Source organism: Gopherus evgoodei, chromosome 18 (assembly GCF_007399415.2).
Source record: "Gopherus evgoodei ecotype Sinaloan lineage chromosome 18, rGopEvg1_v1.p, whole genome shotgun sequence".
NCBI lineage: Eukaryota > Metazoa > Chordata > Testudines > Testudinidae > Gopherus > Gopherus evgoodei.
This window is the reverse complement of record NC_044339.1, coordinates 2,814,337-2,836,991: the sequence shown is the minus strand read 5'-3', so window position 1 is coordinate 2,836,991 and position 22,655 is coordinate 2,814,337. Positions and strand designations below refer to the sequence as shown.

At 46.9% G+C, this 22,655-nt stretch overlaps 2 protein-coding genes across 4 annotated transcripts in view; one reads left to right on the top strand and one right to left on the bottom strand.

The window, feature by feature from the left end:
• Nucleotides 1-709: 709 nt before the first annotated feature.
• On the bottom strand, nt 710-9,899 carry PPCS (phosphopantothenoylcysteine synthetase). Of its 2 annotated transcripts, none has more exons than XM_030537482.1 (3): nt 9,828-9,899; nt 9,122-9,225; nt 710-2,342 (listed from the first exon to the last, which is right to left on the bottom strand). In XM_030537482.1, exons 2-3 carry the CDS (start codon nt 9,212-9,214, stop codon nt 1,983-1,985), a joined length of 453 nt encoding a protein of 150 aa, XP_030393342.1. In that variant the 5' UTR covers nt 9,215-9,225; nt 9,828-9,899; the 3' UTR covers nt 710-1,982. The 2 variants fall into 2 exon arrangements, with proteins under 2 accessions (XP_030393342.1, XP_030393343.1); XM_030537483.1 differs by having other exon boundaries at nt 9,816-9,837.
• Nucleotides 9,900-10,009: 110 nt separating this feature from the next.
• The window catches only part of ZMYND12 (zinc finger MYND-type containing 12), a 36,697-nt gene continuing 24,051 nt past the window's right edge, over nt 10,010-22,655 (top strand). For both annotated transcript variants that reach the window (XM_030537797.1, XM_030537796.1), the window contains exons 1-2: nt 10,010-10,220; nt 21,735-21,876. In XM_030537797.1, coding sequence (XP_030393657.1) covers nt 10,105-10,220; nt 21,735-21,876 — 258 coding nt within the window. In that variant the 5' untranslated portion in view covers nt 10,010-10,104. The remainder of the gene's footprint in view (nt 10,221-21,734; nt 21,877-22,655) is intronic.

Genomic DNA, 22,655 nt, shown 5'->3' with positions numbered 1-22,655 from the left:
TTCAAAGCTTCTCAACCCCAATTCTCAACTCTGCTGACTCAGCTGACAACTCCCTCTACTCAGCACTCTCCCACCATGTGGTTCATCCCTCCAACCCCAATCCTGGCCTACCCCAACAGCTGCTTCATCCACTCCCTCCCATGCTGCTGAGCATTTCTGGTGCAAGTCCCATGATCCTGTTAAGTTCCTCCTCTGCACATTTGTTGTCAACTCATTTGATTCTACTGACTTGCTTGCCAAACAGCACTTCTTCTCCACTCTGACTCCCAAACCCATACCAAAAAACTTTCATCCTTTGGACTTCCTCCTTAAATTCCTATGAATCAAACTTGACTTTTCTGAAAAAGATTAACAAGATGAGTCAGGGCCCCCCACCATATCACTGAAACTGAGGCACTCTCATCTGCTTTCTTCATCTACTCTCTCCACTAATCCCATACTACCCTTCATATTGATTGACCTTGTCCTGTTTTCACCACCTCCTCTGTCTCACTCTCTTTAGGTTCATTTCCCTCCCAGTATAAGCATTCTTTGACTGTTCATCTCCTGCCAGTCGAGTGTGATATGCAAAAGCCACTGTTTCCAGGAATTTTTGATGGTCTTGGAATGAGCAGAGGCTACGATGAGGAATTCTGAATTTCTCTATTAGTAGTTGAACTCTCAACCTCAGGGTCACATTCAATTTCCTTTTAAAAAAACCACCAGTGAGTCTGTTTCAACATAATCTAAATTAACTTCCTTGCCCAGAGAGGTCCAGCTAACTGCATTTACCACCTCTCCTCACAGTATGTTAGAACAGTAATTAAGGAATGTGTTTCAATGTGGACATAGCAATACAGTACATGAAAGCAGAATTGAAAGTAAGGAGTGAGTCCTCGCAGCAGGTATGATGCCTGTGGGCTGGCTCTGATTGGTGTCAATCTCTACATGCTCCACAGCATGCATTTCTTTGACTTTGTATTACATACTGGCACCATATGGCAGATGATTATACCATTTTGCAAGGGTGACGAACCCATTAGCCAGCTTTTATTCCACCTTGGTTTCTTTGCCCACCAGGGATATTAGTTGGCGGCTGTGAGCACAGGCGTGGTTCATGGACATCCCTGATGCCTGCCCCTTCTACAGAGAGGGAGACCTGGGCACACACTTACCTCCACTGTGCCAGGTAACAGATCCCTTTCACATCCTCCAGAACCTTCTGATGAGGTTCTATCTGTACTTTCCCTCAACATCTACTCCTCTAAGGACTTCCTATCTGTGGCTCCATAAAATCACAAGACCTCCTCATCAACCTCCTTCTGTTACTGGCCAAATGGTCATTTACCAAACCAGGAAGAAGTAGCTTGACAGGGAGGTTCACTGCAATTGCAGGGACTACTTCTATTCCGATACTGTCTCACACCCAGAAAGTTTCTCTGACTTCTTCACCTCCTTTGTGGCGCTATGGGTACTGTCCAGAGTTCTCTGCTCAATGTCCCCATATGGTTCCCATTTTACATCTTTGATTGAATCCCCCATCTTCCTATTTAATCATTTGTTGTCCCCTGCCTCTGTGACCCCTCTCCCATTTAAGGGGGTGGGGGAAGGAATTTTTTTCTGATGGCCTCTGCCCACCCTTCTGGGACTTCAAAATGGGCTGCTACATGGAGTTTTGAAGAAGCAGAAACTGTAACATGCACACATCTATCCCTTGCTTCCCCACCCCCAAACAAGGAAAGGATTAGGGAAACACATCCCTCTCCTCTCTACAAACTCGCACAATACCATCCTTAGGGGAATGTTTTCATTTCAGTGTTTTGGGGTTGTTTTTTTTACATAAGCAGCAAATAACTTATGAAGTCATGTATGAGTCAAACTATGTTGGATGTTCACACTTTTTACCTCATACACAATGCCTCAGATAGTGTTTTCCTCCATTTACTGCAATGAGATTTCCTCCAGTTCCACTCACAGCCTCACAAAGTTCAATTTGTTTCTGATCATTCAGAGCTAGAACAAGCTGGTCCTTTCCTTTCAGAGTGTTGTTTATCTATAAATGCAGTGTGTTGAGACTGAAGATGGCTCACTATCTTCTCCTCTATTTCCACACCTTGTGCTATTTCTTCATTAGAAAGTGATAACTTAGTTTCCGAGTCTTTCGTTACAAGAAGAACAGATGTTCTCCGTGAATCAAGGACATTTGCTATCACCACCTGATGACGATATGTCTCCAGAGCCTTCCGTGATTTATCAATTAAGATGGAGGGATCAGTTTCTAACTTAAAGGAAATAACAAATGCTTCAGGAGCCCATTCTTTGACTAGAGGAGACAGCATTTTTGGCACCATCTTCATTGTGATCTGCATTGGGGAAAAAAAATTCAGTGGATGCTAGAAGTTTCAGTACACGTTAGTATGACATTTAAATATGAGTGATAAAGACAGCAAATAAGGATGTGCCAGTTTCACATCACATTATGCTTAACAGTTCTGGGCTGTTTTACACTTAGGAATTATTTCCAAAATGCCATTCTGGAGGATCAAAGGTGTCATTAACGTACCTGCATAGTGAAACTCATTTTGGGTACCAGTTTGGATAACAAAAATGAGGATCTACTTAGCAGACAAATCAGCACAAATAGTATCAACATTCAAGCTCCTGCTATCCAGAAGCTAAATTCATCCCTAGTCTATTACTGGGATGAATACACAACGTTTATAACGACAACGTTTATAACAATAATTCTGTTTGCAACTGAATTTTCAAACCTATAAAATACACATACATAATCAGATGTACTTGAAAATTGGTATTGCAGTTCAGGAAGTGAGATCTATGGTACAAATTTGGGGTCATTTGGTGAAGGAGTTCCCAAGATACAGTGCTCCAAAAAAATGCAGACGCTTCAGAGGGGCTGAGCTGGACTACAGAAGCCAGACCACAGGCTTAACAAGGGAAATTAACAATCACAACTGTGTTAATATGGAGTTATGGTTCCAGATACTCCAGAAGGTCCAATGCTCCTCATGCCCAAAGGCTACATGAGATGCTGATTCTCACGGCAGCAAGTCTGAAAGACAGTTTGGAACTGAGAATGAGGCAGTACCAAGATGGCAGGAGACAAAGGGTTCGTGTCAAGGCAAGCCCAAGACAGGGTTCAGCATTGAGAGTTGAGTGGGACTAGAAATACTGGAGTTGGTATCTATTTGAGTGATCTACAATGAAGATTCCTGATGAGGAGTTGTGGGTCTTAGTAACTGCCAGGAAGACGGCCTTTGCATACTGCTTTGTGTGGACTTAGCACTGGAGTACCTTGGAAGGTATGGGAACAAATATGACCTGTCCAGAGATCCAAAATAAGCTGTGGACCACCACAGGACTGAGACAGCCATCACAAGCGGGTGTTATAGGAGGAAAGCTTGCTATGCCATGCCCATCCAACAGGGGGCACATTTGCAGTGAGTCCCTTCTACAGTGAATAGCCTTGTTCAATTAATATGGGATGAGATTAAATACTTGCAAAATGTATGTTAATGGATGAGATGGAAGTATCCAAGTATTTCAGATGAAGTAAATATCCTAGTATTGACTGAATAGAAGCTCAAGCTGTTGGTTGCCCACAAGAACCTTTTCCACTGATTATCATACCACCACCACATTGATTGTTTACTGGAGATTAATATAAGTGGTTGGTTGGTTGGTTGTTAACACGACAGTCTTTTGAAGCAGAGAGAGTCTGTGATCCAACTGGAAAATCTGACCATTCTGGGTCACTAGGTCTGGACTTGTGAAGACAAATTTCTTCTGATAGTTGCAGATCTGAGAACTACTGTTGCCTTGCCCAGGCCAGGCCAATCGTAACAACCCTGGTTTTGTCTTGATTTTCTTGAGAATTCTCTGTGTTAGAAGAAGGGGAGTGGGGGGATGCATAGAGCAGACCTATTCCCCAGTCTAGATGAAATGCATCCAAGATGGACTGATTGTCCGCTTCTGCCCTGGAACAAAACCTAAGGCATTTGGAGTTGTCTTGTTGCAAAGAGTTTTATGTCTGGATACCCGCACCAGGAGTAGATATTGTTTGCAATCAAGTCCTTGAGTGTCCACTCTTACTTATGGTGTAAGTCTCTACTCAGCTGATCTGCTAATACAGTAACTCCTCACTTAATGTAGTTATGTTCCTGAAAAATGCAACTTTAAGTGTAAAGATGTTAAGTGAATCCAATTTCCCCCTAAGAATTAATGTAAATGGGAGGGAGGTGTTAGGTTCCAGGGAAATAATTTTTTTGCCATACAGTACAGTACTATAGTTGGGAGGTGCCCCCAGCTTACCCCACACAGGCACAGCCCACTGGCACTGGAGACAATGAGGCAGGCAAGGAGGCTGAAGGTGCTGTAAACTAGGAGCACGTTGCGCAGCAGCTGCGGCAGCTTCCCCTACTCTGCAAGCACCCTCGGCCCACCCACTCCACCTCTTCCCCCAAACCCCCACCCTTAACTGGCCTCTTCTTCCCCCTCTCCCCCTTTACTCCGCATGCCGCATCCTCGCTCCTCCCCCTCCCTCCCACCTGCAGCAATCAGCTGGCTTCCAACATTCAGGAAGCAGGGCGGGGGGCAGGGGAGCCTGCGGGCCAAGTCCTTGCTCCTCCCCCCTCCCTTCTGAATGCCACAAGCCAGCTGATTGCCACGGGCAGGAGGCGGGGGGGAAGAGGAAAGGCACTTATCTGTGGGGTCTGCCAGTGGGTGGGAGGCGCTGCGGGGGAGGGGGATATAGGGGAGCTGAAACAGGGGCTACCAGCTGTGGACAAAGCAGGCAGCCAAATGACGTTATAGCAAAGCATTGCACAACTTTAAATGGAGCATGTTCCATAATTGAGCAGGGACATAAGATTGAAACAACGTTATGCGAGAGGACGTTGAGTGAGGAGTTACTGTGTGTTGTCCTTGCCTGTAAAAGTGAAGCGCTATGGGATACATTTGGTGTACCTTGCAACACTCCCACAAAGCCATGGCCTCTTTGCAGTTGGCTGGATTTGCTCCCTTGCGTGTTCACATAAAACATTGTCAGTAACTGCCTGAAACACTCTGTCCTGAAGGTGGGAAAGAAATTCAGGAATGCCGAAACATAGTTTTTCTCCTAGAAATTCAAGTGACCACATTCAGACTACTACACGAGGGACAGGAACACCTCCTTGGAGAGTGTTATATTCTCATAAACACATTGTCTGTATTTGGTATACAGCACGTTCTTAATCAGTGTTGTCTGGTTTTCATCTTAGGGGAGCAGAAGAAGTTATGTATGTTGCCAAAGCCACAAGGCCCATCAGCTTGAGAAAAAACATCACTGGAGTTGTCCTCCAATATACCTATTGCTGTAAGGATTCTAAAATATCTTTCTTCTCGGAAAAAAGCTCTGCCTTTTTGAGAATCCCGAATTGCCTCAATAAAAGATACTATCTGGACTGGAGTTCTGTGTGAGTCTTCCAGTTTATCTTGAGCCAAAGTGTTAGGAACTCATATTTGCAACATAGCTATTGCTAGATCTTCCTATGAGGAAACACTAATGAGCCAATCATCTAAGTAAGGGTAGATCTGGAAAACCTGATCTCTCTTGCAGTAGACCCTGCATCTTTTAGTTTCCCTAGAAACCTCAACTGTTCTAGAGTTAAAGAGCCCTTCCCCATCAAATAGAAAGTCTTTTACTTGGGTTACTGTCTCTGAAGGGAGTCTGGACAACTGCAGACTCCAATGGTTCCTCAAGGTGATCACAGATGCTAATGCTCTGGATGTCATATCTGAAGATTTGAAAGATGCTCTCAATCAAGTGAACTTTTATAATCAGTCTGTTGTCTAGTTTTGTCTGCTCTTCCAGTAGTAACTGTGCAAACTATACTCCTTGGGGAATACTGCGCTACTGTGCATGTGCAGAATTTATGTCCCCCACAGATTTCTTTGCTTTCCCACAGTAAAATGATTTTCTGACGGGGAAGCAAAGGGAAGCCACAAGAGTGGTCATGCGACCCACCCCAGCAGTATGTTTCAGGTGCCCTGGGCAGCTGGCAGAGAGATAAATCACTGTGGGGCAAGGGGCAGACTAGGGAAGACCCAGCTGGTGGCACCTACCCTGCGCCGGGCTCAGCTGCTAGTCCCGGCTGCGCTGAGGACGACGAAACTTCCTCTGCCCCTGCATGACATCCTGGGCCGTGTCAGACCCACCCCCAGATTTCTCCCCTGGCTGTAGGAAACTCTGCAAACATTATTCCCACATATACAACCGCACTTCCTGCTCCTAATCACTCTCTGCTGCAGTGGGAGGGATCACTGTACAGGGAGCTGCTCCCCCATCCTCCCAACCCGTGCATCCAGACCCCCTCATAGCCAGACCTCCTCACACAGCCTCACCCCCCGCATTCAGAACCCCCCCTCCCATGAGCCCCACTTCCCTTGCACCTGGACTACCCTGATGAGTCACCCGCACCTGGATCCCCACCCAACTGAGCCCCACTCCCTCAGCATCTGAACTCCCTCCCACTGAGCCCCTCACACCCAGAACCCCCTGCCAAGCTCTATCCCCTCCCCCACCCAGACCACCCACACTGAGCCCCAACCACCTTCACCTGGACCCCCCTGCAGAGTCCCATTAGCATTGCACCCAAAACTCCCCAACAAATCCCTGTGCATCCAGATCCCCCCTGCACCCGGATCACCCACTGAGCCGCCCACACCCAGACTGCCCCACATAGAACCCTATCAACCCACCACTACATCCCCCCACACTAAGCCCCTCCACACTTGGATCCTGCCTGCCCACATCTGGTGCACCTGGCATGGAGGGGCAGGGCCCGGAGTGTTTCTGGGGCAGGCCCTGTCCTTGTGCTGTGCCAGGTCTGGGTGCAGCCTCACTGCTGAGTCTGTGTCTCGGGTGGGGGGAACTGCACAGTGATCTCCCACCTCTGTGAAGCCAGTGGACTATGCTCCGCAATGCCATGCTGGAGCCTCCACATTTATTTGACAAATAAAATTTGCAGAAATTTAAAATATTGTGCGCAGAATTTAATTTTTGTGCACAGAATGCCCTCTGGAGTAAAACTATCTTCTCCCATAAGTGATATTGATAGCTTGGACTGGCTGATAACTGGCATGTGGCAGAGAATACCTTTCTACACTGCACCTGATTTCTTACTTTTTGTATTTGAAAGGGTACCGCAAACTTGACTGCCTTTAGGTCTTTGCAGGGCCACTACCACTACCAAAGAATCTGCATAGGGCTGGACTAACCAGAAGCTCTGAGGCAGTTGGTATAACTTTTCAGCTTTTTTTGACATTGCTGGTCCAGATGCTGGATTTAATCCAGTATTTTTTGCTAGTTGGAATAAACCATCTAGGACTGACTGGGGTAATTTTACTCCTAATGGGTGAATCCAGAATATCAAAAACTAGGTATGTGATTTCCACTAATACAACAGAAGGGATGTTCAGGGTTGTAGCCATCCTTTCTATAATGTTATGCTGTCTATAAATTTGTATTTTCTGGAAGAAGATGCTTCCGCATTGTCATCCAGTGATGTCTGAACCTCCACATCCATATCCGTGTGTTCATCAGGACCTTCTATTTCTTCTTCAGGGAGCATCTAGGATTAATGAAGGAGACCTTTCCTTTGGTAGTAGCAAGAGTGGTGGAACCTTTCCGCTGAATCTTGTGAGAGCAGGCTCCTTTAATAACTGCCTGGAGAAAGGCCAAACCAGCCCCATTGCCTGTGGAGATCATAATCCATGGGTGAAGGAAGGTGAATTTGAGGGCTGAAAGATCAGAACTGGAAGACTTGAGAACTTTTTCTAGATTCCCTGATTTGTTCCCTGGATAACAAATTGGTTTGGAGGAACGAGGAGAGTTGGGCACATGAGCACTTCAGCAGGCATTGCTATTAGAAGGTTCCATCGGTCCAAGCTTCACTGTTTGCACATCCTGACAGTGTACATGTACAGAGGCTACTCGAAGAATAAATATAGAAGACAGCTTCTGGAAGGTAAGAACACCTTGCTTCATTCTTCAATGATCCCTTCAGGCTACATACAGGAGACAGCTGCCTCTGCAGCCTGCTAGTATAAGTCTAGGTCTCAGAGGTTAGGGCACTGGACTAGGAATCAGAAGGACTGGGTTCTATTCCCAGCTCTATCACTGACCTACTGTGTGATCTTAAGCAAATCATTTCCCTTCTCTGCACCTCAGTTTTCCTTCTCACCTTTTATCTAATTTGTCCAGCTAGACTATAAGCTATTCAGAGCAGGGACTGTCTCCTCCCTCATGTTCACAAAGAGTCTGTCTCAATTGGGACCGAATCTCAACTGAGGCTTCCAAGCGCTACCAGAATACAAATAACTAATAATGGAGAGTGAGCTGTTTCCATGGAGGAATTACATGAGAAAGGATGATTTAAAAAGGAATCTGGAGATCCAATAAAATAGCTACCTGCTGTTTCTCTCCTCAAGCAAACACTAGCTGTGGACATTCCCTGCCTGCCTCTGCTCGAGCAAACAGTAGCTGTGTTTGTTTTTTAGATAAGCAGCTCCTGGAGCCCCAAGTTCACAACAAAACAAAGAGAGGCATCATAACAAAACAAAGAGAGTTCTTTAGTTAAAAGCATTATGGGAAAATTCCGGAGGTCAGTTACAGCGTAGTAAGATTAATCGCTGTTTACACTGGCACTCCAGCGCTGCAGCACCAGCGCTGTTCTCTTTATTCCTCTTGTCCATGTGGAGTACAACCAGTGCTGTAGCCAGGAAGATACAGCTATGTATGTGCCTTGCCAGTGTGGATGGGGAGTAAGTTGCAGCGCTGTAAAGCCACTACCAGAGCTGCAACTCTCCAGTGTAGCCAAGGCCTTAGTCCCTGTGAGATGAGTATTAATATTCCAGGTTTGTACATGAACTCTCAGACATACAGGAGTAAGTGACTTGCCCAAGGTAACTTAATAAATCAGTTTGAGATCAGGTAATATGGCCCAGGAGTCCTGGCTCCCCCCAGAGCGCTAGTAGCACATCAAATCAAGAAGCCAGATTTCGCTCCACATCACGCTTTTGGCAAGCGAGATCCAACAAGGGACACAGCGTAAGGCCCAGTGCCTAGGAGAAAATGCATCACCTGCAGGGGACCCTCAGAGGACTGGATCTTGTGCTCAGGCATCTCTGATGCTGGGATGTAGAAATCTGACACGGCTGCTGCCAGGTAGAACATCACACTGGAGCCTGTGGGCAAAGGAGCCAGAATCACCCAGGGCCCCAGGCAGGGCTGATCCCACCCCAGCAATGCCAGGACCTCCCCAAACAGGGATGACCCCTCCCCCCCACGGTCATCCTAGCGCAGCCCAAGAGTCCATCTACCCCAGCAGCATCCGGCCAGCGCGAGACACCGCAGCCAGGGCTAACCCCACCCCGAGGCCAGAACCCCACAAACAGGGCTGACCCCCTTCTCCCGGCCGCCCCGTACCGAAGGGCGCCAGGGCCCTGGCGGCGGCCCGCAGCAGCGCCAAGTACTCGGTGAGGCTGGTGAACTCGAGCGGCAAGAGCGCGCCTGCCTGCTTGGCGCGCTGGTACCCGAGCAGCGCGGGCACGAGCCCCGGCAGCGCGTCTGGGTCAGCGGCAACGCGAGGCCCCGGCTGCACGCGCAGCGCGTCCAGGAGAGCGGGACCCGGAGGCGGGAGCGCGCGCGCCCAGGGGAAGGCGGAGCGCGCGCGATGCAGGAAGCAGACGCCGTATCCGGCGCGCACGAGGCGCTCGGCCGAGGCCGCCCCGCGCCGCCCGCTGCTGAAGTTCTCCAGAAAGCGCACGGCGCGTGCCTCCAGCGGCACCTGGGTCCCGCCCGACGTCACCAGCGCCACGCGCCGCCCGCGCTCCCGCTGCGCCTCTGCCCAGGCCCGCACGCGCCGCTCCGCCTCCAGCGCGGCCGGCCCGGGGCTGTCTGTGCTAGCCGCCGCCGCCGCCATGCTGGCTGGCGTGTCCCTTCCGCACCGGAAGTTGCCACCCGGCCGCGCCCCGGAAACGCCCTGCGGGCTGCCCCCTCACGCCGGAAGCGCCTGGTTGCTCGGCAACGCGCCGCTTCCCGGCAGCGTCGGCCGGGGCGGGAGGATGAACGTGCAAGAGCTGGTGCCCCTGGCGCTGCCCCGGGGGCGGCCGCTGAGCTGCGAGCTGTGCGGCGGCCCGGCCCAGCTGCGCTGCGGAGCCTGCCACGTCACCTATTACTGGTGAGCGCCGGGCTCTGCGCCTCCCACCTTCCGGTGCCGCTTCTCCCCCTCAGGCCGCCCGGCGTCCTGCCCCGGGCTCCTCACCCGCCAGCTCCCTCCTCGTCCGCCCCTCCCAGATCAGCGGTTCCACGGCGCGCGGGGGGAGGGGGCGGGAAGAGGCGAGGTGGGGGTGCGGCCTTGGGTGAAGGGGCAGAGTAAGAGCGGGAAGAGGCGGGGGAACTTGGGGGGAGGGGTAAAGTGGGAGTGGGTCACCCCTCGGGTAGAGAGGAAGTCCGCGCCTAAGCCTATTTGCATAATGGAGACCTGCTAATAGCCAGTGGCTGGAAGCTGAAGTGAGATAAATTCGGACTATGCTCTAAATGTTTAGGCATGAGGGTAATTGATGATTGGAACAGTTTACCAAGGGCTGTGATGGATTCTCCATCACTGGGAATATTTAAATCAGGGGTAGGCAACCTGCAGCACGCAAGCTGATTTTCAGTGGCACTCACACTGTCCGGGTCCTGGCCACGTCCAACTCTGGCTATTTTGCCACCCCAAGCAACAAAAAAGGGGGGGGGCAGCTGGTGGGGGGGACATGGAGCGGCAAAGTAGGGGAGGGAACAATTACATGGCACAGCTGGAGTGGCAAGCAGGGGTGGAGGGAGACAAAACAAAAACAGCACAGCCGGCAAAGCAGGGGGAACAAACTAAACAAAAAACCCTACAGGGCAGCCAGAGGCAGGGTGCAGGGGGACTCCCTGTGCTGCAGAGTGCACGCCCAGTCTAGTGGAGGGGTGGGGAAGGGGGGGCAGAGAGAAGGGGGGCGGCCAGCATATCAACGGGGTGCTCACCACGTGGCCCTGACCACCGTGCCACCTGCCGGGAGGGCTCCATTCCCGTTGGCAGGGAGGGAAGGACACAGACTGCCCTGCTGAGTTTGCTGCAGGGCACTCCCCTCTGCGCCACCACCCCCTGCAGGGCGGCCGGAGCAGCAAACAAACCAAAAAAAAGCAGCCAGGTTTGGGCAGAATGCCGCCCCGTAGAATCTGCCGCCCCAAGCACAAGCTTGTTTGGCTGGAGCTGGTCCTGGTCCTGGTCCTGGCCACCGGCCCAGGGGGCTCTGCATTTTAATTTAATTTTAAATAAAGCTGCTTAAACATTTTGAAACCCTATTAACTTGCCATACAACAATAGTTTAGTTATATATTATAGACTTCTAGAAAGAGACCTTCTAAAAACATTAAAATGTATTACTGGCATGCAAAACCGTAAATTAGAGTGAATAAATGAAGACTCAGCACAACATTTCTGAAAGGTTGCCGATCCCTGGTTTAAATCAAAATTGGATGTTTTTCTAAAAGATAAGCTCACTTCAAACAAGAGATCAGACTACGTAAGCATAATTGTTTCTTCTGGCCTTATAGTCTATGAATTAAAATTGTAATTTAAAATCCTGAGCTAGACCTACAAACTCCTTAACAGACGGTATTCTGGCTGCCTCAGCAACCCTCTCTGTGACTTTTCAAGATGGCTGTACCACACAGGAGCAGTTCAGTAAGAGGATTGTCCATTGAAACTGGGGTCCCCAAACTTTTCACATCATGCTCCCCCTTACCCTTATCTGTGCTCCAGGAGTGGAGCTGCAGCTAGGGGCTGGGGCTGGGTGGTGCTCACTCCCCTACTCCCCCATGGGGGCTGACCCAGGCCCTGCTGTGCCCCCCTGAACATTCTGCCATGCCCCATAGGGGTGCACCCCACAGTTTGGGAACCACTGGTTTAGACTACCAGGCTTGGTAGGCAGAGCATTCTTAGTGGCAAGACTACAGCTATGGTACTCTGCCAAAATAACACTCTCACACCTCTGTATGGAGGACTATGGAGCAGGGTAGATTGATTTAACTCACTGATTTTAATCATGATTTAAGGCAGCAATCAGGAAAGTTTGATTTAAATAATTGATTATAATAGTGTATTGCATTTGTATTTTTTAATTATTTTTCTAAAGAAACATGGATTCTCATTGGTTGAAAATCATTGCAACATGCTGATTTGCAATTAAATATAGCCTATGCATTAAATTTGGTACTTTTTTTTTTTTTGGTGCTAATCAGGTACATCCATTGTATCTATATGCATTTACTTTATGTTTACTTAAAATACACAGATTGTTAATTTTTACATTTTTATTTTTAGAAAATGGTGACTAATCCATTTCTTATTTATTAGATGGTTAATGTTTACTCATGATTTATATAAAGCTCAGTTTGAATAGAAATTCAATTAAAAATGCACAACTTTTTATTAAATAAAACTACTTAAAAGTTTATCAAAAATGTATTGCATTTAAAACTAACTGATTTATCAAACAAAGGTACAGTTATGTGTAGATAATGAATTGACCTGATTCTTTCTGGTCACCATGTCCTACAAGATTTTAGAATTAGTAGATCCTCTTACACCTAGATTTTATTCATAGATTGAAAGAAAAGTTTTTCTGCTTTTTCAACTCTCAGTCACTGTCTCAACTTTTAATGAACTAGTCATTGAACTGAGCTAGTTGAATAGATTGAAATGAAGCAGATATTCTCTCTGCATCCACAGAAGAGGTCACTGCTGTCAGAAGCTGGTTTAGCACTTCAGCAAACTCTGGTTCCAGATCCTTAGTCAGTGACTTCCACCAGTTCAGTGATTTCACTTTCTTTAAAACTTAGTATTAAGCACTACATGTTTGCTACCATTGTTTTATTTAATTTAAATGATTTTCATGGAGTATAAGTGTAGGCCTATACTTTAATTTTTAAAAGAAACATTTAACTTAAATAAAAAAATCTGATTTGAATAAAAGCTGGTTTTCAATTTTTTTAAATTACTATTTTTTATCCACCCTGGTATGGTGAGAAAATACCATTTTTGTTGAACTCTGATACTTCAGGAAAAAAAAAAATCAGCACCAAGATCCTGATCCTACAAATACTTAAGTGCATTCTTGACGTCAAGCATCTGAACTTTCATTGACTTCAGTAGATATGAATAAGTATTTGCAGGCTTGGTGCCTTAATATAATAGAAATATACAAAAGAGGAGTCACTGTTGTTATGGCTGTTTCTTGGGTGGGGTAATGTGCTCCCAGAAAGTTGAAGCAATTTGCCTAAGGGCATTGTGACCAAATGGATAAGCCATGAGTTTGTAGAAAATGGACCAGTAGCATAATATGTTGATCTCTATATTAAAATAAAAGGTTAAAAGCTTATAGCCAAATGCAGACACCAAGCAATGTTCTTGGCCAATGAGGCTAACTGGGTGTTGTGACAAGTTCCTCTTCTACCTTGGTGAGTCCTGCACTTATTGGCAGATTTGCACACCTCAGTGATCTTCCCCACAGTCTGGGTCAACTTCTCCTCTGTTGGATCAGGAGTTGGGAAGAACCCAGGCCCACCCTCTACTCTGAGTTCCAGCCCAGGGCCCTGTGGATTGCAGCTGTCTATAGTGCCTCCTGTAACAGCTGCATGACAGCTACACCTCCCTGGGCTACTTCCCCATGGCCTCCTCCAAACACCTTCTTTATCCTCACCACAGGACCTTCCTCCTGGTGTCTGATAACACTTGTACTCCTTAGTCCTCCAGCAGCACAGCCTCTCACTCTCAGCTCCTTGCACCTCTTGCTCCCAGCTCCTCACACACTTCCTCTCTGACTCCCCCTCCCTGACTGGAGTGAGCTCCTTTTTAAACCCAGGTGCCATGATTAGCCTGCCTTGATTGGCTGCAGGTGTTCTAATCAGCCTGTCTGCCTTAACTGGTTCTAGCAGGTTCCTGATTACTCTAGTGCAGCCCCTGCTCTGGTCCCTCGGGGAACAGAAAACTACTCATCCAGTGACCAGTATATTTGCCCTCAACCAGACTCCTGTACCCTACTGATTTGGGTCTGTCACAGGGCCGCCCAGGGGGGCTAAGTGGGGCAATTTGCCCCAGGCTCCGCACGGGCCCCCAAAAGAACGGCTGAAGCTCCTTCCCCAGCCTGACCCAACCTTGTGTCTGCCCCTCTCCCTGTCCCTGAACAGCTACAGCCTGACTCCAGTGGGGCCTGAGTTCTGTCCCATTCAGAACTGCATGGTAAGGGGGCAGGGCTGTGAGCTCCGGGCTGAGTGGAGAAGCTCACAGCCCTGCTCCCTTTACCCTGGGGCTCTGAGTGGGGAGGAGCTTGCAGCCCTGCTGCTTTACCACACGGCTCTGAGCGGAGCTCAGGCCCCACTGGAACCATGCTGCACCACTCTTCAAGGACAGCCCTGGATGCGATGCGTTGAGGCTCCGGGTGAGGGGAGAGCCGGGGGTAAGAAGCTGAGGCCAGTGGGGGCGGGGGGTTGCTAAGGGGCAGGGAGTCTCGGAGACAGGAAGGGGGCAGAGGTTGGGGGGGCGGTCAGGGGATGGGGAATGGGGGGGTTGGATTGTGGGCATTCCGGCGATCTGTCAGGACTCAGCGGGGCGGTGGATAGGGGTTGCGGCAGTCAGGGGACAGGGAGGAGGGGTGGGGCCCAGGGGTGGTGGTTGGGGGTGGGGTCTCTGGGGGATGGTGAGGGGACAAAGAGCAGGATGGGTCAGAGATTCTGAGGAAGGGCAGTTGGGGGGCAGGAAGTGAGTGGGGTTTGGATAGGGGGCACGGCCAGGCTGTTTGAGAGGCACAGCCTTCCCTACACTAAAGCTCATTCAGCAGTTTGAGGTTTGCAGAAGAGCCAAGCTATTAGCTTTTCCATTAGGGCTACCATCCCTTTCACTTCTCAAATGCCAAATTATAGCCTATGTTTAATTTCAGTGCATAGGGAGATTCATGTCAGTGGAGGGTAGCTTCATTTAAAATTAGCCACTGGGGGAGGGATCACATGAGAAGAGCAATATCCTTCCCAACCCTACGAAGGGAGACCCCTCTCCCCTGCATTCCATGAGACTCCAGAGGGGTTAATTCAGTGGTTCTCAAACTTTCGTCCTGGTGACCCCCCCCCTTATATATTGAAAACACTTCTTTATATATTTAACACTATTGTAAATACGGGAGGCAAAGCAGGGTTTGAGGTGGAGACTGACAGCTCGCAACCCCCAGTAATAACCTCGTGACCCCTTGAGGGGTCCTGAGCCCCAGTTTGAGAACCCCTGGGTTAGTTTAATTTTAGCACCCTGTGTCCATTCACAGGCATGTGCTATTTTGAGCATTTCAGTTTTCATAACATAGGCTCATCCCAGATTCTGGACCAAGCTCAAATGCTCAGTTTGTGGAGTATGTACGTAAGCTGTACTAAAGACAAACCCACAGTAACTGTCTCCAGTTTGTAAAGGACCTCATGGAACCAGTCTCTAGGGCTTGGCTACACTGGCACTTTACAGCGCTGCAACTTTCGCGCTCAGGGGTGTGAAGAAACACCCCCCTGAGTGCTGCAAGATACAGCGCTGTAAAGCCTCAGTGTAATCAGTGCTGCAGCGCTGGGAGCGCGGCTCCCAGCACTGCAAGCGCCACCCGTAAGGGATGTAGTTTACGTGCAGCGCTGGGAGAGCTCTCTCCCAGCGCTGCGCTCTGACCACACCTCGGCAGCGCTTTGAAATTTCAAGTGTAGCCATACTAGGAAACAGATAAATGCACGGAGGTTAAGTCCATTAATTGCTATTAGCCAGGATGGGTAAGGAGTGGTGTCCCTAGCCTCTGTTTGTCAGAGAGTGGAAATGGATGGCAGGAGAGAGATCACTTGACCATTACCTGTTAGGCTCACTCTCTCTGGGGCACTTGGCATTGGCCATTGTCAGTAGACAGGACACTGGGCTGGATAGACCTTTGGTTTGACCCAGTATGGCTGTTCTTATGTTCTAAATGAACCCAAAGTTATGGAGACAGATATGAGTCAAGGAAGCCAACAGTGTATCAGAAACCTGGAAAAATCTCTGACTGGATGGGCTCAGGCGTTTGGTCACAAGCTGAGGTAGTTCAAAAAAGTTTTGGATTTTTTTAAACAGTTTTTTTTATTGTTTCTTTAAACAATCAAACACAGCAAGCAGCAAATATTTGGCCACATACTTCTGAAACCCTAACATAAACAGATAGCTAAGGGTTAATGTTCTTTTACCTGTAAAGGGTTAACAAAGGAAACCAAACATCTGACCAGAGGACCAATCAGGAAACAAGACTTTTTCAAATCTGGGTGGAGGGAAGTTTTGAGTGTGAGTTCTTTGTCTTGGTTCGGTGACCCTCTCGGCTCTGAGAGTGATCTTTCTATCTCCAGGCTTTCTAATCTTCTGTTTCCAAGTTGTAAGTACAAGGATAGTAAGACAATAGGTTTATATTGTTTTTTTTGTATTTACATGTGTGTAGTTGCTGGAATGTGTTAAATTGTATTCTTTTTGGATAAGGCTGTTTATTCATTTTTTCTTTTAAGCAATTAACCCTGTATATTGTCACCTTGATACAGAGACCATTTTTATGTCTTTTTCTTCCTTTTTATATAAAGCTTTCTGTTTAAGACCTGTGGATTTTTTTTTTAGTGGGGGCTCAAGGAGATTGAGTCTGCAGCTCACCAGGGAATTGGTGGGAGGAAGAAGACGGGGGGAAGAGAGAATCTCTTTGTGTTAGATTTACTAAGCCTGACTTTGCATACCCTCTGGGTGAGGGGAGAGAGAGATTTGATCTCTCGGTACTTGTGTTTCAAGGACTTGAAGCAGGGAGTATCCTAGGGTCCCCAGGGTGGGGAAATCTGGGAGGAGGTAAAGAGGGGGAAGGGAAATGGGTAATTTCCCTTTGTGGTGACACTCAGGGCATGTGAGTCTTGGGGTTCCCCAGGGAAGGTTTTGGGGAGACCAGAGTGAGCCAGACACTGGAATTTTTCTGGCTGGTGGCAGCGATATCAGATCCAAGCTGGTAATTAAGTTTGGAGGTTTCATGCTAGCTTCTCATGGTCTGAACTCTAAGGTTCAGATCTGAGTAGGAGAGTTATGACAGGCTCACTCTCTCTGGGGCACTTGGCATTGGCCATTGTCAGTAGACAGGACACTGGGCTGGATAGACCTTTGGTTTGACCCAGTATGGCTGTTCTTATGTTCTAACCTAAATGAACCCAAAGTTATGGAGACAGATATGAGTCAAGGAAGCCAGCAGAGTATCAGAAACCTGCAAAAATCTCTGACTGGATGGGCTCAGGCGTTTGGTCACAAGCTGAGGTAGTTCAAAAAAGTTTTGGATTTTTTTTAAACAGTTTTTTTTATTGTTTCTTTAAACAATCAAACACAGCAAGCAGCAAATATTTGGCCACACACTTCTGAAACCCTAAACCTTATTCAGGTTTTGGCAGACTAATTTCAACTTTTCAATTAAAAAAAAACAAACAAATTTTAAAGGAAAGCAGACATTTCCGTGATTTTTTTCCTGCTTTTTAAAAACCTCTAGTTTTCGAACCAAAAAAAGTTTTGATGGAAAATATTTGTCCAACCCTTTTAATGAGCTTTAATGCCTTTTAGCACTAGCTGATGCTGAGAACCAGTGATACCTTGTAAAGAAGTTTTCTCAAAACTAGGTTTGTGCTGAGATGCGGAAGGTTTATTTTTCCCATGGCCGCCCATGAGGGGGAGCAAGTGGGGCAATTTGCCCTGGGCCCTGCAGGGATCCCCACAAGAATATAGTATTGCAATTTTTTTTAGGGAAGGGGCCCCTGAAATTGCTTTGCCCCAGGCCCCCTGAATCCTCTGGGCGGCCCTGGTCTGTCACAGTGTCCAGAAACAAGTGGATTTGAACAGAATTCATAGTTTTTGAAGCTTCATTACAAATGGCAGGCAAACTATCTTATTCAGAGGATCTGAAGTAACCTCTGTCAATTCTTGTTACTTCCTCCAACCAATAAGCATCATCTTTGTCCAGTCCTCTCCCCTAGATGCTGAATAGGTCATTCCACTTCACCAGCTAATTTGGATGAGATGGAAGTTTGTGGGTGGGTGTCACTACATGCTGGAAACATCAGAGCCCCTATTTTCACACAATCCTCCTAATGGCTTCCTTCTTCTGCCCCATGTTATCAATATGCCATAATGAAGTGTGGGTATGAAAGTGGGGAAGGAGGCACAAATGTGTCAGTAAATCATAGTTATGAACAAGAAATGATAATATCTCACCCGGCCACCTAGACTGGTCAGTCTGCTGCACAGTATTCTTTCTCTATATTCTTCCATAGGTTCCAACTACTTCCAGAGGCAAACCAGTAACACATGTCTTTTTCTCTAATGAGAGAGGTGTTTCCTAACAATAAATCAAAGCCGGTAATGGGCAGTTCATGACAAGGCTCTTTATTTCTATTTCCAGCCCAAAGACTCAATATAGAATTCACTTATTCATTTTTTTGCTGAAGTGGAGTTAAGGTTGCTGCTGCATAATATGGTCTTCTGCTCCCAATACCTTTCTGAATATGGGATTTCAATGCCCCAAACTCAAACATTAGAAAACAGTTAAGCTTTCCCCACATACTCCCCAAAAGAGCATTATTGTTAAAAATCAGGACATGCACAGTTAAGAATCATAGAATCATAAAGTTAGAAGGAACTGCAAGTCATCTAATCTAACCTCCTGCCAATATGCAGGATTTGTTGTGTCTAAACCATCTTAAACAGATGGTTATCCAGCCTCCTTTTGAAAGCCTCCGGTGAAGGAGCTTCCACGGTCTCCAGAGGTGTCTGTTCCATTGTCCTGCTGTTCTTACAGTCAAGAAGATTTTTCTGGGATTTAATCTAAATCTGCTCTGCTGGAGTTTGAACCCATTGCCTCTTATCCTGCCTTCTGTGGCAAAAGAAAACAATTTTTCTATGTCTTTTTTTGTGGCAGCCTTTAAAGTTTCGGAAGTCCGCTATAATATCCCCCCCCCCCATCTCCTCTTTTCCAAACTAAACATACCCAATTCCTTCAGCCTTTGCTTGTATGGTTTGCATTCCATCCATATGATCATCTTTGTCACTTGCCTCTGGATCCTTTCCAGTTTCTCTACATCCTTTCTATGCATTGGTGACCAAAATTGGACACAGTACTCCAGCGAGGCGTAACCAGTGCTGATTGGAGCGGTGCTATTACCTCCCATGACTTGCATGCTATGCCTCTTAGTGCAACCTAAAATTGCATTTGCTTTTTTTTGCAACAGCATCACATTGCTGACTCATGCTGAGGTTGTGCTGCACCACAACTCCCAGATCTTTCTCACCAATGCTGCTGCCGTGCTAGTTTCCTCCCATTCTATATGTGTCCATTTGGTTTTTCTTCCCTACGTGTAGCACCTTACATTTGTCTTTGTTGAATTTCATTTTATGGTCTATTGCTCAGTTCTCCAATTTGTCAAGATTCCTCTGAATTTTAGCTGTATCTTCCAAAGTATTGGCAACCCCTTCTAGCTTTGTGTAATCTGCACACTTGGTCAGTGTGCTCTGTATATCTACAGCCAGGTCATTAATAAAAATGTTAAACAACACTGGACCAGAACAGATCCTTGTGGAACCCCACTTGAGACTTCCCTCCAATCCAACATCATTTCATTAATAGTTACTTCTTATTTGCAGTTGTTTAACCAATTATGTATCCACTTAGTGGTAGTTCTGTTGAACCTGCATTTCTCCAGGTGCTTCTTCATACACAACATAATCTTTCTCTGCCCCTGTAGGGATGATAAAAACAACGAGGAGTCCTTGTGGCATCTTAGAGACTAACAAATTTATTTGGGCATAAGCTTTCATGGGCTATAACCCACTTCATCAGATGCATGGAGTGGAAATACAGGAGCAGGTATAAATATACAGCACATGAAAAGATGGGAGTTGCCTTACCAAGTCAGGGGTCAGTGTTAACGAGGCCAATTCAATGAGGGTGGATGTGCCCCATTTCCAACAGTTAACAAGAAGTTGTGAGTATCAACAGAGGGAAAATTTCTTTTCACGTGCTGTATATTTATACCTGCCTACTCTATTTTCCACTCCATGCATCTGATGAAGTGGGTTATAGCCCACAGAAGTTTATGTCCAAATAAATTTGTTAGTCTCTAAGGTGCCACAAGGACTCCTCATTGTTTTTGCTAATACAGACTAACACAGCTACCACTCTGAAACCTGTAGGGATGATGATAGGCACTAGGAACATCACAGTACCTTACCTTTTCCTAACAAGAAATTACATTCTCTCTGCATCCACGAGAACTCCAGATAAGGACTCCTATTCATGCAGTGCAATAAGACCATCAGAGTGATCACTATAGGTAGTACTGTTATGGGAATAATCGCTAATGATTGACAGAGATCACACTAGAGGTGTTGAGCTGCTTTTCTTTGTTCTCAATTGTATAATCACAATTAAGGATGCTAACGATGCAGTGAGGGGATTGCTTACAGATTTGGTGGTGAATATTTTCCACTCACTTTACAAGGTGTTCATATGGAAAGCAGAGTAGAAACTGTGTGCCATGGGAATCAGCACCTTAGCTGTGTTTTTCCTACATTTCTTAATTTGAGGGGGGATGTTTGCTCACACTAATGTTTTCTTTGGTGATATGCTGGGAGACTTTAACTTAGCAGTTCCCAGTTTTCCAACATTTGAGATTGTGGTTTTGAAGTTCCACGTTACAAAAGTGTACACAGCTCGCAAGTCCCTGTTGCATAGCAGCAGCTTTAACTCCACCTTAACAAAGGTTTTGTAAGTGATTTCTCTGGAAGTTTCTAACCAGGGCCGGTGCAACCATTTAGGCAAACTAGGCAGCCGCCTAGGGCGCCTAGTGGTTGGAGGTGCCTAAAAACCCCCTCAGGCGAGGAGGTGGAGGTGAGCTGGGTGTGGGGGGGCGCACGGAGAGGGTTGCCCGCAATAACGGGGGCTGTGCGCACAGGGGAACAGCTCCCCACCCCAGCTCACCTCCGCTCTGCCCCCTCCACTAAGCACACAGCCCAGCTCTAAGTCTCCTCCAATCAGCGCTGCAAGCCTGGGTGGGGAGAAGAATTAAAGCAGTGCCAACGTGCTCAGTGGAGGAGGCGGAGCTGAGGTGAGCTGGGGCGGGCTACTCAGGCTGGCTTCCGCGGGGGGAGGTCTCCCCAGGCAGGGTTAGCTTCCGCAGGAGGTCTCCCCAGGCAGGGTTAGCTGCCATGGGGTGGACGAGGGGAGAGGGGTTAGCTGTCGCGGTGGGGGGGGTGGGGTAGGTGCTGCGGCGGAGGCTTCCCGGGTAGGGGGCTGAGTTAGCTGCTGTGGGGGGGGGGGTTAGCTGAGGGGGTGCAGGGTGGAAGTTTCGCCTAGGGCATGAAACTTCCTTGCACCAGCCCTGGTTCTAACATCTTATGTTAAGTTGACTTGGCAGAAGAGCACTACCTTCCTGTTTTGGAATCTTGTTGGGGAACTAGATCCTGCCACGGTTACAGACTGTTTGTTATGAGTAACTGTTAATTATTGGTGAAATCCAGTAGAGACTACAGCAGGAATTGACAGAATATACAACTAGAAATGCAATAAAGATGAACAATACTTTTTTAAAAAGTATTTTCCTCATATTTTACCAGTGACGTAGATCATCAAAAAGCTGACTGGGTTAGCATCCATGAGAAAATATGCCAATTGTTGATTCCAATACGTACATCATTTCCATTTTTTAATTCGGAAAAAGAAAGAAAACATGGCATGGAACAGCTTCTTCACAGGCAGGTATGTAAAAGAAAAAGCGAATATTGCTTGAGAGATCTGTGAAAATAATTAAAATTTTCTTCCTATCTGTATATGTGTTTAAGGTATGGAAAACATATGACTGACATTTAATTAGGTGGTAGGCTGGTTTTTTTATTTTTATTTTTAGCTGTTGTAACAGAGTCATTTGAGTGCTTTAACAAAACACATCCTAATCATGTCATACTAGTAGAGTGACTGATTAGATCAAAAGAAAAGAGCCCTTCACCTGCTTTTCCCTCAAATCATAAAATATTAAGATGATAGAATGACTCAAAAATAGGATATTATTCTGAACATTGCTAATGCGCCAATCACTAGTATCTGGTGGATAGTCTATTAGCATAGCCCTTGTTAATATGCAGAGAGGATTGTTTTAAACAATATGGGCCCTCAATAGAAAAATCACTGCCTTTTCAAAATTATGGCTGATATGTTCAAAGCCTCTTAAAAGAGGTAAGTGCCTAACTCCTACTGATTTTAATGGGACTTGAGCACCTGAAAATCCCCACCTGTATCTCAGAACAGTCAACAATTCCAGTTCTCCTGATCTGTGTTACTATAAAGAGACACAGAACAGTCAGGTACTCTGTCAGGTATTGTTAACTAGATTCACATGATGTAGTTTTTCTATGATTAAAGTAATAACTTGGCGTGCACTTACTGACATGGTATACAGAAGGTATGTTCACCTATAGCTACTATCTGCCTGTGGATTTGAAAGGTAATGTCAGATAAAGTGCATTACAATAGTACATCCT